At 38.7% G+C, this 13,324-nt stretch overlaps 1 protein-coding gene across 1 annotated transcript in view; it reads left to right on the forward strand.

Moving 5' to 3' along the window:
• The window catches only part of LOC127654763 (neurabin-1-like), a 92,965-nt gene that overhangs the window by 52,472 nt on the left and 27,169 nt on the right, over positions 1-13,324 (forward strand). Inside the window, exons 6-13 of the mRNA XM_052142113.1 lie at positions 2,577-2,703; positions 4,141-4,299; positions 4,410-4,463; positions 7,638-7,867; positions 10,327-10,423; positions 10,511-10,586; positions 11,462-11,613; positions 11,716-11,959. Of these exons, the coding sequence (XP_051998073.1) occupies positions 2,577-2,703; positions 4,141-4,299; positions 4,410-4,463; positions 7,638-7,867; positions 10,327-10,423; positions 10,511-10,586; positions 11,462-11,613; positions 11,716-11,959 (1,139 nt within the window). The remainder of the gene's footprint in view (positions 1-2,576; positions 2,704-4,140; positions 4,300-4,409; positions 4,464-7,637; positions 7,868-10,326; positions 10,424-10,510; positions 10,587-11,461; positions 11,614-11,715; positions 11,960-13,324) is intronic.

Raw genomic sequence — 13,324 nt, forward strand, 5'->3', positions numbered from 1 at the left:
TAAAGAAATGTATAGGACTTCTAAAATATATGTATAAAATCAAGAGGACTCATTTCAGGACCCTTATAAAAGCGGTTTTATTTTACATGTAAGAATCATATGACAAGCCGAATACTACTCGCTTTGTCTCAGTAAATCCCCATTGGACACGTACACTCGTGGATACAATTAATCATTGCTGACTGAATAATTAATTTCCACAAAGATGTCTGTAGCTGAAAACTATTACATTTGAATGATGCTACATCCATGTCCCTTGCTGTAAATATAAGTCCAAGACGACATGAGCAAAACAAGTACAGAGTGATTTTAGTTACGTTAAAGATACAATTATTTAGTGTACATTTATAACAATATTCTTTGTGTTATATTCCCCTAGCATTATTGTGGCATTACCATGGTACAGTGATGGTATCAGAAGGCAGTACCATGGTACTGAATAAATACTGTATTATGTATCATGGTATGCAACAAGGGTGTAGGTTTGGTTTTACAGCTGTTAAGGGCACATTGCAAGGCCGATAATATTCAAAATGTTGGTATTAAGAAAATGTGAGAGAGCCAGTCAGGTAATATAGGCAAAATAACATTATTTCCTCATATAACAAGTCTTATTTCATATTTCACTGTCCCACCATATTACCGTAAATATTAGCCTGTTTTTTCTTTTTTTTTACTGATCATTATCACTGCACAATATGAAGCGAATCTTGTTGTCCTAACTTTGTAAACATGAAATTCTGGTTCTGTTCACTCTAACTTAAAAGTCTTGTTTCATTCCAGTAGATGGAAGCAAACACTAGAATTCTTTTTTTTCTCTATCACAATACAGTATATTACAGTACAACTGTAACATGTTTTTCCTTGTGAATATTTCAAAACAATTAATCAACCATAACTTTGAGCTTCCAAGCCGCTTTTCCACAATCGAGTCAGAGAGAGCCAGAGCTATCAGTTTGCCAGCAGAGGCCAATAGCTTCAGAACTCGAGACCAAAATCGATTTGCGTTCCCGCCATCGGGCCAATAGCCCCACAGCGTTGCCCTTAAACCCACCCTTAACATGCCGGCTTGGTGCCAACGTCACACACCCCAGTCATTTCACAAGCAAGAGGGCAGCTCAAGCTGAGGTATCATGTAATTTATTAATCTAGAATATCGATTTTCTATCATATGTAAACATAAGCTAGCTAGCAAGATAAGGTAGCGTTAACATCCCTCCGACTGTAACTGCTATGGTCTCCTGAGTGGTCTCTCCATGGACAGCCTTCGTCCATGATCTTTCCTTGGACACTGCTTTGTACATTGTGTTTTTAAACTGATTTGTACTGTGCAATGTTTTATTTTTTCCCAAACCTGTACAATGGTGCACTGGATTCACAACCTGGTAAGTTTGGCGAAACTCCGCCTTTGACATTGATCCGCCTCACTGCTTAGTTGGCCTTGTTTGGCCCAAAGGCTAATCGGTGGGCCAAATGCCATTGGCCATTTGCCCCAAGAATGGCCTGAAGAGACACGATGAAGCCCCGGAAGTGACAGTGGAAACTCAACTGGCCCTGGCACACACTAGGACACCTTAACTTGGCCCGATTATGGAAACACTGCAAATTACGTCAGGTTTAGAAATACATAGTCCAGACACAGTACCATCTTATATGTCTTTATCTGAATAGAGTAGCATTTGCATATATACAATTTTACACTCATCTTTAGAAGAAACATGTAGCTATGTGTTGTTGTTGGTAAAATACCTTTGCCATGGCAATAATGTGGTCATCTTCTCGATTGCTATTTTCCCACTGGTAAAAAGCACCAATCCACAGATAAAATAAAACTTGATTTCAAAGGACTTCAATGTCTTTCCTGGCTGGTGTAAGCACACTGGTCTAAATGTTTTTTGTACAAGTTGAAAGGATCCAATCCACCACTTAAATTTATCTTCATATTTATCTTCTCATAAAACATAAATATTATCTAAAGTTTCTATATGCAATATAAGGTTTTTCGCAGTCACAATGTTTCAAAATCCTTTGTCTCAGTGGTACCAGAGAAACAAAGTACCCCTTTTTAATACTAATGCCCCCCCCCCATTATGGCAGCAGGGGTGTGTTTGATGACGTAACCAAATTCTATCTATTGAAAGAGTTCCCATGTATACCTGACACTGCTTATCCTTCACTACAAATAAATGAATGAAATGTAGTTTTGTAGAGAATTTCATATGTTGGCTAAATATAAATTTGTCTACAACACTAATTACAAGCATTTCAAAAGGTTTTTAAAATCATGGGAAACAAATACAGCCAAACTTTGACTGGTATAGTATATTCCCTGCACAGCCTGCCGAAACATAACGAATCAGTTTATCCAAGTTTAAACTATTTACTACAGATATGCGTCTATCTACACACTGAGCTGAAGGTTATTAGTTTACCACATGCAAATAAACCAAAAGCACACAAGCTAGTGTTGTTTTCTCTGTTTGATTATGCTATTTGAGGCGTACGAGATCAGCATATATGACACACGCAATCTTGTCTGATTGCTCCCTGCTTACCTGTCAGTCACCCCCATGCAGGTTCCTGATTGGTCGAGAGAAGCCAGGAACACAGAGTGAGGTGGCCCGGTTGATCAGTGAGACTCTAGAGCAGGAACGACAGCAGCAACAACAGGAGGACGACGCATACGAGCAGTCCACTGACGAGGTCAGTCAAACTTGTTTGGTGTGATGGAAATGATGCCACAACAGTGGGCCGATTGTAATTTGTAAAAAATGTATAGAAAATATGTTCACACAAATATTGAAATTGTTTGTTTATTTCACTCTTTGTTTAGAAGATCATAGAATTAAACAGGGACTGAAAACGTTCCAAAGAACGAAACCCAAAAACAAACAGAAGTTTTTTGCAGAACGTTACCAAAAAAAGTCCCTTTCAATTTTTCTGGAGGGAAAACTTAATTTCGTAATGTTGGTAATTAGTTAATTATGCTTCAATATTTATTTTTCATAAAACCAAAGACTAAAAGTTTTAGTACAGGAAATTTTCGAAATTACACTTATGTTTCTTTTTAGTTGAGCACGATGAGCATGTGCTTTGATTCTGAAGGAATCTGCTGCATCACACATTTATTTGCTTTAATGCACACTGTGGATGTAGCCTTCTGTTACATACTGAAGACTTTTTAGCCCACTCTTTATAATTGTCGTAAAATATAATAATCTTTTTTATTTTTTATTAACCTTTCTTTAATTTTGTTGTAACTGGTTACTAATAGAAAAGGAGACAGCAGAACGCTGGAACAGGGAAAAAAAAAAATACAGTTTCTGCTCAGAACGAACCAAAATGGAAAACATTGCCAAAAATAAATGGTGAAGGCCTGATAAAACATTTCCAGTTCAGTTTTAATGTGGCCAAATCATAATTTCATGGCTGTGAAACACTTGGCTGTGTAAGGCAGTGTTTTATGTTTCTGCTGTACAACAAACACATTTGACCTGTAATGGCAAAGGCTTTGAAGAAGGTACCAGTGTGGTATTGAATACTTCAAATGTATTGAAGTATCATCATTAAAATTAATACTTACTGAAGTTCAGCACTATTTTATATTGATCATTCATATTATACATTTAAATTGTAACCGATTAATCGGCTATGACGTTTTACCATACCTTAGTTATCGGTATCGGTCGATCGACCTCTAATACATACGTACAAATTGAGTAATGTAAATTTAAAATAGAAAATGAAAGTTTTTCCAAGACTTAAAAAAGGTAAATAGATGCCCTATTCAGAGACTGTAATGTTTCCAGAACTGCTTTGTGTGAGAGTTCAGAAGTATGCAAAAATATGTAAACACCCACCATTTTGAACAAGGAAACCTATTCCTGATACTCGGATAGGCGTGTTTGGATTATGACTTTTCTGAATGGTTAATATTTCACTGGCTCTTTGGAGAGAGAGGTCACTGGCACTAGGAAGGTTATTCGTCATGTTTTCATCTTTGGACTGGAAAATTTAAGGTCATACGTTGGTTGCCTTGTTAATTTATAACATATTTCCAAGCCTTGAGCTATTTTTGGACTAGTTCATTCTTCTGTGCATTATGTCATGTCTCTGAGTTTTTCTATGATGTCATCACAGGACGACCATTACGAGGATGACGAGGAAGGGGGAGAGGAGGGCTTCCTGGGTTCAAGTTTTGGCAGGAGTAATGTGGAAGTGTTCGATCTGCCTGAGAGCGAAGAAATGTTCCTGCCATCAAACATGGACGTCACTCAGCTAACGTTCAGATTTAAAGAGGTAACGGAGATCCTTAGAAATTTCATTTAGTTGATGGATAAAGGAACATTAATGATTTGTAAAAGAATTGTGTGCAAAGTTTTTTTTTAATCTTTTTTTTTTATGTTCAGCTCCAGCTAAAACACAGCATTGCAGAAGCTGAAGTTGATGAATTGAAAGAGAGGGTATGAACAATATCTGCCTTCATGAAAATCAAATGTATAGCAATTCCTGTGTTTTTTTTACAGAGCCCCTTAGAGTACAGTGAGAATTTATTTTCTGAAATAGTTTGCGTTTCCTTGAAATAGTTTGCGTTCCCTCAAAAAAAAAGTGTGTTCCTTGCAATAGTTTGCGTTCCCTCACTATAACTTCTGTTCCCCTTGCAATATGTTTTACGTTACCTGGCAAAGTTTACATTCACTCACAATAGTTTGCGTTCCCTCGCAATAAGTTTTGCTTTCCCTTGCAGTAAGTTTTGCGTTCCCTCGCAATATGTTTTATGTTACCTGGCAAAGTTTACGTTCACTCGCAATAGATTGCATTCACTTGCAATAGTTTGCATTCCCTCGCAATAAGTTTTGCATTCCCTTGCAATAATACAAAACATACCTAACGAAAATTATCCATGGTTTTACTACAGTAACCATAGTTCAACTATGGCATTTGTAGTAAAACCATAACAAATATTTTTTTAACATGGTTTTACTACAGTAATAATTTTTTAATGATATTTGTGGTACCACTGTAGTAATAACGAGAAATTAAAACTGTAAATTAAAAGCATAATCATTCAGCCAAAAAATGGTTAGTTTTACCATGAACCGTAACAACGTGGTTAATTTGTGGTGCATATATAATTATTTTGTTCACTTCAGGTTTACTTGCCCTCCCTCGCAAAAGGTTTAGCGTTCCATTGCAAAAGTTTTGCGTTCCGTTGCAAAAGGTTTTGCGTTCCCTTGCAGTAGTTGCAATGTTTTGCATTACTTTGCATTCCCTTAATATATGTTCTGTTCCCCTCACAATAAGTTTTGCATTCCTTCGCAATACATTTGCATTTCCTCACAGTAGCTGCAATGTTTTGCATTACTTTGCAGTAGTTTGTCCATCCATCCATCTTCAATCGCTTATCTGAAGTCGGGCCGCGGAGGCAGCTGCTCCAGGAGGGGGCCCCAAACTTCCCTATCCCGAGCCACATTAACCAGCGTTCCCAGGCCAGTGTGGAGATGTAATCTCTCCACCTAATCCTGGGTCTTCCCCGAGGCCTCCTCCCAGCTGGACGTGCCTGAAACACTTCCCTAGGGAGGCGGCCAGGGGCATCCTTACCAGATGCCCAAACCACCTCAACTGATTCCTTTCAACGCAAAGGAGCAGCGGCTCTACTCCGAGCTCCTCACGGATGACTGAGCTCCTCACCCTATCTCTAAGGGAGAAGCCCGCCACCCTTCCGAGGAAGCCCATTTCGGCCGCTTGTACTCACGACTTAGTTCTTTCGGTCATGATACAGCCTTCATGACCATAAGTGAGGGTAGGAACAAAAATTGATCGGTAGATCTAGAGCTTTGCCTTCCGGCTCAGCTCTCTTTTCGTGACAGTGGTGTGATAGAGCGAGTGCAATACCGCCCCCGCTGCCCCGATTCTCTGGACAACCTACCGCTCCATTGTCCTCTCACTCGTGAACAAGACCCCGAGGTACTTGAACTCCTTCACTTGGGGCAATACCTCCTTCCCTAACTGGAGTACGCACTCCATCGGTTTCCTGCTGAGAACCATGGCCTCAGATTTAGAGGTGCTATTCCTCATCCCAGCCGCTTCACACTCGACTTGGCTTCCCTGACCACCAGTGTCCATTACGGTGTTCGAGGGTTACCACCCCTTGCGGCACCTAAAACCTTGAGGCCGCAGCTCTCCAACGCGGCTTCGGCAATGGAAGCTTTGAACATTGCCCACTCCGGCTCCGTGACAAGCCCGGCCACCAGGCGCTTGCCGACGAGCCCTCCATCTGGGCCTGGCTCCAGACGGGGGCCCTGGGCTTCCTCCGGGCAGGGTAACTCCTTGCCGAGTCTTTGTGAACCATTCTTAGTCTGGCCCCTCACCTGAGACCACTTTGCCTTGGGAGAACCTTCCAGGAGCACCCTGCTCCAGACAACACCGCCTCAGGATCATAAGGGCACACAAACCTCTCCACCACGATAAGGTGCCTGTTCCCGGAGAGGCAATAGTTTGTATTTCCTTAATATTTGTTCTGTTCCCCTCTCAATTAGTTTTGCGTTCCCTTCCAATTAGTTTTGGGTTCCCTTGCAATACGTTTTGCATTCACTCCCAATATTTTGCATTACTTTGCAGTAAGTTTTCAGTTTGCCTCAATAATTTGCGTTCCATAGCAATAGTTTGTGTTCTCTGTAATATGTTTTGTGTTTACCTTCAATACTCTTATCCATCCTTTATGAAAATTAGCCATGGCTTTACTACAGTAACCAAAGTTGAACTATGGTATTTGTAGTAAAATAATAATAACCACAAAATGTACCATGGTTCTATTACAGTAACTATAGATCAACTATGGTATTTGTAGTAAAACATAACCAAAAACAATTACCATGGTTTTACTACAGTAACCATTTTTGACCATGATATTTGTGGTAAAACTGTAGTAATACAGGTAAATTAAAACTGTTAATCAAAAGCATAATCATTCAGCCAAAAACATGGTTAGTTTTTCTTTAGACATTAACACGTTGGTTAATGTGAGGTGCATGTACCATTTTTTTTTTGCAAAACATTGGAAACCATAATTTATGTATTTATTTTGTAAGCTATTGCAAAAGAACAAACTATTTCAGAATAGTTCATTCAAAATACCATTTTGTCATAATTTACTCATTCTTATGTTGTTACAAACCTGTATGACTGTTTTTTCTATGGAACACAAAAGCAGAAATCGATCAGAATTTTCAAGGTACTATTTTCCACACGATAAAAGTGGATGGGGACCAGGGACTGTCAAGCCACACAAAGGACAAAAAATCAGCAGAAAAGTATCATAAAAGTAATTCATACTTGTGTGCTATATTCCAAGTATTCTGAATCCATACTATATCTTTGTGTGAGGAACAGACTGAAATTTTAGACATTATTGATTTAAAATCTTGCTTGACAGTCGTGGTCACCATTTACTTCCATTATATGGAAAAGAGCTGCATGGACATTCTAGATTCTGCTAGAGCACCTTTTGTGTTCTATGCAAGAAAGTAAGTCAAATGGGTTTGGAACGACATAAGGTGAGTAAAGGATGACAGAATTGTCATTTTAGGTGATCTGTCACATTAACCATTACATGCTGTTATTTTGTATTTTTGTAGTTGAAGGAGTCGAAGGAGGAGCATGTGGCGTGGAAGGCGAGGGAAGCTCAGTTAGAACGAAGCGTTCAGGATAACTCTGAAAGAATCGCTCAGATGGAGAAGAACTGGCTGGAAGCTCAGGCTCTCTGTAAAAACATCAACGCGCAAATGAATGACACACAGAGCCAATATGAAGCACTGGACAAAAAATATAGCAAAGCAAAGAAACTGCTCAAAGACTATCAGCAGAAGTGAGTGCTGATCCCAAACACTAAACTCTGTTATTATAGGGTGCAACAGTCTGTATCTGGAAGTAAAAATCAAGTTATTTTCTCCATTAACAGATTGATCTTTAACAATAAATTATAAAGACAGACCTATCGTGTGCTCAGAGTTTGTTAATCGATGGTTTATGCCTCTGTTGAAGCCATCAGCCCACATTATTTCAACTTCTTAAAAAAAAAAAAAGTCATGTTTTATAGCAGAATTTCTGCTGAATAACTATAATACACATAATCCAGCAGAGAAATATCCACCCATCAGAGAATCGTGGCCAACAAAGTGCACCAAAAGAGTTCTGCAGTGTTTGCCCACTCCCATGATGCACTGTGAATAATGGAGTTGTTCTCCCTACTAGAGCTCAACCGATATGGGATTTTTTAGACTGTAACCGATATTAGAGGGGGGAAATTCACAGATTACAATATGGTTGCCAATATAGTTGTTTAGTATAGCTGGAATGAAAACAGACCTTTTCTATCTGGATTGTGTACTGATTTTGCATATGACAATGCAAAAGTACTCAGAAGGCTGCTTTCTTTAATTTTTTTTATCAAATAATATTTGACATTATTATTATTATACATTGTCAACCAATTCTAGAAATGAACCCTGAAAAAATAAAGAATAAATAAAAATACAATAAATAGCTAAATGAAATCAATGCTCTGTTTAGTATCAGTCAATGGCTGACCATTTAAATAAAGAATAAATTCATATAAAATAAATGGCTAAATAAACATCAGTACTGTTTAGTATCAGTCAAATGCTGACCATTAAAATAAACAATAAATAAAAGTAAAATAAATAGCTAAATAAACATCAGTAGTACTGTTTAGTATCAGTCAAATGCTGACTATTATAATACTGTCAGTCAATTAGGGGCATATTGTAAAACAAGAAGCATTTACACCTGCCGAGTCAAGCGGTGTTACACCGTATTCTGCTATACAAGTTCAGGGGAAACTTTGAACAGTGGAAAACCAGACATTTAAATATTACATTTATAAATGCAATGACTGGAATTGTTCGGTTGAAGGGGGAATCCTGAACAAAACAGTTTGGTGAATACATGTTTACACATTAGCTTCCACTCAGCTGACAAGCATTGAAAGTAGCTACATGGTTAGCTAGTTAGCTATAAGCTTGTTGTGACAGAGTAGAAGATGGACTTTATTTACTTTCCAGCATTGCGTCTCAGCAACTAGGTAACAATGTAGCATGAAAATAACACTCAACAGACACAATCCACCACCGCAACTTGTCTGCTGAGCTGCAAAATTATGCTCTTATGTTTACCTTTCAATCTGCTTCATTACTGACTGCACTGAAAAACTATAGCTGGCTAACATAACAAACAGATGTGATAAACACGAGTGACATGGTTGCCAGAGAAATGGTTATTGTTGTATTAGTTATATTGAAAAGGGAAAATGATGGGGTAATTTTTAATAACTTTTCCACATGTATTTCACAAACTAGTTAACTACTTACCATGAAGACACCGCTTAACTCTGCACTGCTTAAATCCACACTGTCTGCAGTACCACCATCAGCGTAAACAATGGAGTCGGAGCGCGCTCTGCTGGACAAACTACATTATGACACCAATTATAAACCATTGTTTTCTTCATTATATGTTCTGAAAAAAAACGTTTTCATAAACATATACGCCGATAATATCGGCCAACCAATAAATTATCTACCGCCTTTCATGATCCAGTCAATTCCTAATGGATAAAATCAAGTCTCTTGTTTTTTTCTTGTTGAATATTTAGTTTTACTTGGAAAGACACATTAAGTAAAATGGGTTTTCAATGCCAAGAGAATACTCAAATCGAACATTCAAATTGCCTCTGTTGTTTGCAGATAAGCTAGTTTCACTGCAGGAGTTTTCTAAGTAAAACCCTCCTCCTCCCTAGCAGCGCTTGTCTAGATCTACTTCACGGGATTGTATGTATGTCTAATTTTGCAGCAGCGTAGGCAGATCTTGTCCGCCAAAACTAAATTGATCATATCCATTATAACACTTTATTTTAGAGTTGAGAATAGAGTAGAGAATAGTAAAGAATAATTTTGAAGTTGTCATGGCAGAACTGAAATTTACATATGAACACATGTACCACTGTGAACAAGCTTCTCTCATAGTGCTTGTGAACGCACAATGAACGTCAAGATTTTCACTGAAAAATTACTTAAATTTACATAAGTTTCTTTCCAAAATCTATTATAAGCCTGCAAAAGATGTTGAATGTGGAGACTTTGAATCTCCACATCATTTGGGAATGAGGACTGACTCTGGTTTAATCCATAATAATAAATGATGACATTATTTTTGGGAAGCTATCCCTTTTAAATTAATGATGGCACATTCAAATTCTGAGATTAAAATGAAGCATTCTGATTGGCTGGATATATTTGTGTGATATAGAGAAGCAGAGTTCGAGCGAAGAGAGGAGGGGCTCAGAAGAACTCTGGATGAGAGAGAGGCAATGTATAAATATCAGATTGAAGATCTGCTGCAAAGGGTGAGAGCACTTACACATGACAGAGACCAGAGAGGGCAGACTTTTACATCATCACACTCATCTCTCTCTCTCTCTCTCTCTCTCTAGTTGGCGATGCTTGAATCAGGCAGTGGTCATGAGTCTTCACTGTCAGGCAGTAAGTCTGCAGATTCACTTCTCCTGGGTGAGAACAAGCTTCATTTTTTTTTTTAATCTCTTTATGCTTTTTAAAGGCTATAGAATGCCAATAATTAGTAATTGATTGCATCCTTTAAAATCAATAGTTTTCAGTTCAGATGCCATTGTAGAAATTTAGTATTCAAAATCAGCCATGATTAATCAATGAGTGAATGTGTCAAGTGTATTAATTGAGCTGTAAAGTTGTTTAAATCATAGTATTTTCAGTCATTATAGGGTTTACTACGATTTGTTTTATTTGTTTAGTGCCTTTAAAAATACATATAGTTTCAAAGTAGCTTTCATGAAAATTTTGCAGTTATGTCTTTAAACTTAAAAATTATTTGTGTTTGGGCCCCCAGAGAGCAAGCCAAAGGTGACTGCGCTTGTCTTTAGGCTTGGGGTCTAAATTCTGACTGAAATTTGACATTTTTCACAGATATAATTTTCCTGTAAAAATGAACATAGTTGGGAGGACGCTGCCTTTTTTTAGTATTGTCGACAAAAATGGGAGATTTGAAATAGATCTGTAATTAGCCAACTCTCCAGGATCAAGCTGTGGATTCTTGATAAGTGGTTTGATAACTGCCAACTTGAAGATTCTGGGTACATGTACTAAATATAGTGAGGAGTTAACCTGTTAAGTTGAGGTTTTGAAATAAAAGGAAATGCCTTTTTTATTAGCTTAGTGGGTATATGGTCTAGCATACATGCTGTAGCTTTTGATGCTTTAAAATTTTTATTAGCTCTTCCTGGCCTATAACAGTGAAGGACTGAAGTTGATAATAGGGAATAAGACACTGTCTTAAGAGTAGCTGTGGCAGACGGTTGCAGAATTTTGTTCCTTTCATGTGTAATATGCAGTATGGTTTAATATGTCAGGTACAGACTGGAGTGAGGTCGTACCTGAAACGGAACGTTTGGACACCAGTGCTCTTCGTGCCAGAGCCCATCTGGCTCAGAGGTCTAAACGACAACCACCATCCCGCAGTAAACTCAAACAGACACTCAGCTCACCAGCAGGACCTGCACAGGTCAGTGGCAAGGAAAACTTAAAGAAAACTACACCCGAAAAAAAAAAATCATCATTTACTCAACCTCATGTCATTCCATTTCTTTCTCCTTCTGTCTCTCAGGATGATGATGGGTGTAAATCGATGAGTCCTGAGTCTCCTCCACCTTACAGGAGATCGATCCAGGAGAGTTTGTCCCTGCCGCTGGTTATATCCTCCCCAAAAGAAGAGGCAGTCTGGTCTGGGGTGAGCAGCGGCCAGTCAGTGCAGAGGGATTCACAACGCCCCACCCTCTCACCACCCAAAGACTCCTCCCCCGCCATCGTAAAGAAGAGAGAGTCCAAAGGCAAGGTTAAGGAGATCAAAGGTAACAAGTTGATACTCGGATAGACTGTTATATATGGCTAGCCTGACTTGATATATGGCCATTTCAGTATGATTGCTTTTGGCCGATAACAGAAGTCTGGACTTCAGAGTGCACATATTCTGGTTAAAATTTTGATCTTTCTGAAATCTTGCAACTTGCAAAACTAAAAAAGTTTCCAGTAGTGAAAATGGTTCCATTTTACCCTCTTTTATAATTTATTCTTACAGTATATTACTAATACATTTAATTTCAAATTATATTTGCCACATACCAATTTGAGTAAGATGTGGAACTTACATGAAGTTCCACATTTTTTTAGTATTTGGTATTAAGGTGCGGTCACATTTAACTTCACATGAAATTCCATGTTTGAAATAACGTCATCTCAGTGGGAATCTGTGCAATCTTGAATTGCATGATGGACTTTTGTTGGCGAAGAATTTTCCCCTCCTGGATTTCACGTGGAGTTCACGTTTGGTGAACTTTGACAGGCGAATTCGCCTTTTTGACCAATAGGAAGTTGCTTGGTTAGGCAATAACCCCTATGTGGGTGGTGCTTCTTACACAGCTACACTGAATATTCACAATGGACAAGAATATCATTTTAGCAGTGAGATTTTAACTTCACCTCTCACAGAGAATAAAGTGCTGCATTAAAGAGGCTGCTTTACAATTAGCTTTTTGCTGGTTTCACATGCGCTTATCATCTGCCCACGCCTTCTTCGCCTGTGGTATTTCGATGTGCAAAGATAAATGTGATTGCGCCTTTAGAGGTTGGCCAATCTTGGATTTTCCGATACCGATAACCAAGATGATGGAAAAGCAGATGTGGATTAATCGGCCTCTAGTTACCTTTTAGATTTGATTTATAGAATGTAAAAAACAAAGTCTTTCTCTTACTATGATGGGCACCGACATAAAGGCTACAAGAGTCCAAAATGAATAAAATCCCAGATGCAGAGGGGCCTGCGTAGCTCAGCAAGAAAAGATACTGACTACCACCCTCTGGAGTCGCGAGTTCAAATCCAGGGCGTGCTGAGTGACTCCAGCCAAGTCTACAAAGCACCCAAATTGGCCTGGTTGCTAGGGAGGTTGAGTCACATGGGGTAACCTCCTCGTCTTGGCTATATATGTGGTTCACTTTCGGTGGGACATGTGGCGAGTTGTGCGTGGATGCTGCTGAGAATAGCGTGAAGCCTCCACACGTGCTATGCCTCCACTGTAACGCAGGAAGCAACTGAGATTACCGGTAGTCCTTAAGATTTGGTGCATAATGTGGGACTTTTAAATATAACCTCCTGAGACCCCAGCTTAATTCATGAGCAAATAGTTTTCCTAAAAATGTATGTCCTCATGTGGACTAAG

Source organism: Xyrauchen texanus, chromosome 14 (assembly GCF_025860055.1).
Source record: "Xyrauchen texanus isolate HMW12.3.18 chromosome 14, RBS_HiC_50CHRs, whole genome shotgun sequence".
NCBI classification, from domain to species: Eukaryota; Metazoa; Chordata; class Actinopteri; order Cypriniformes; family Catostomidae; genus Xyrauchen; species Xyrauchen texanus.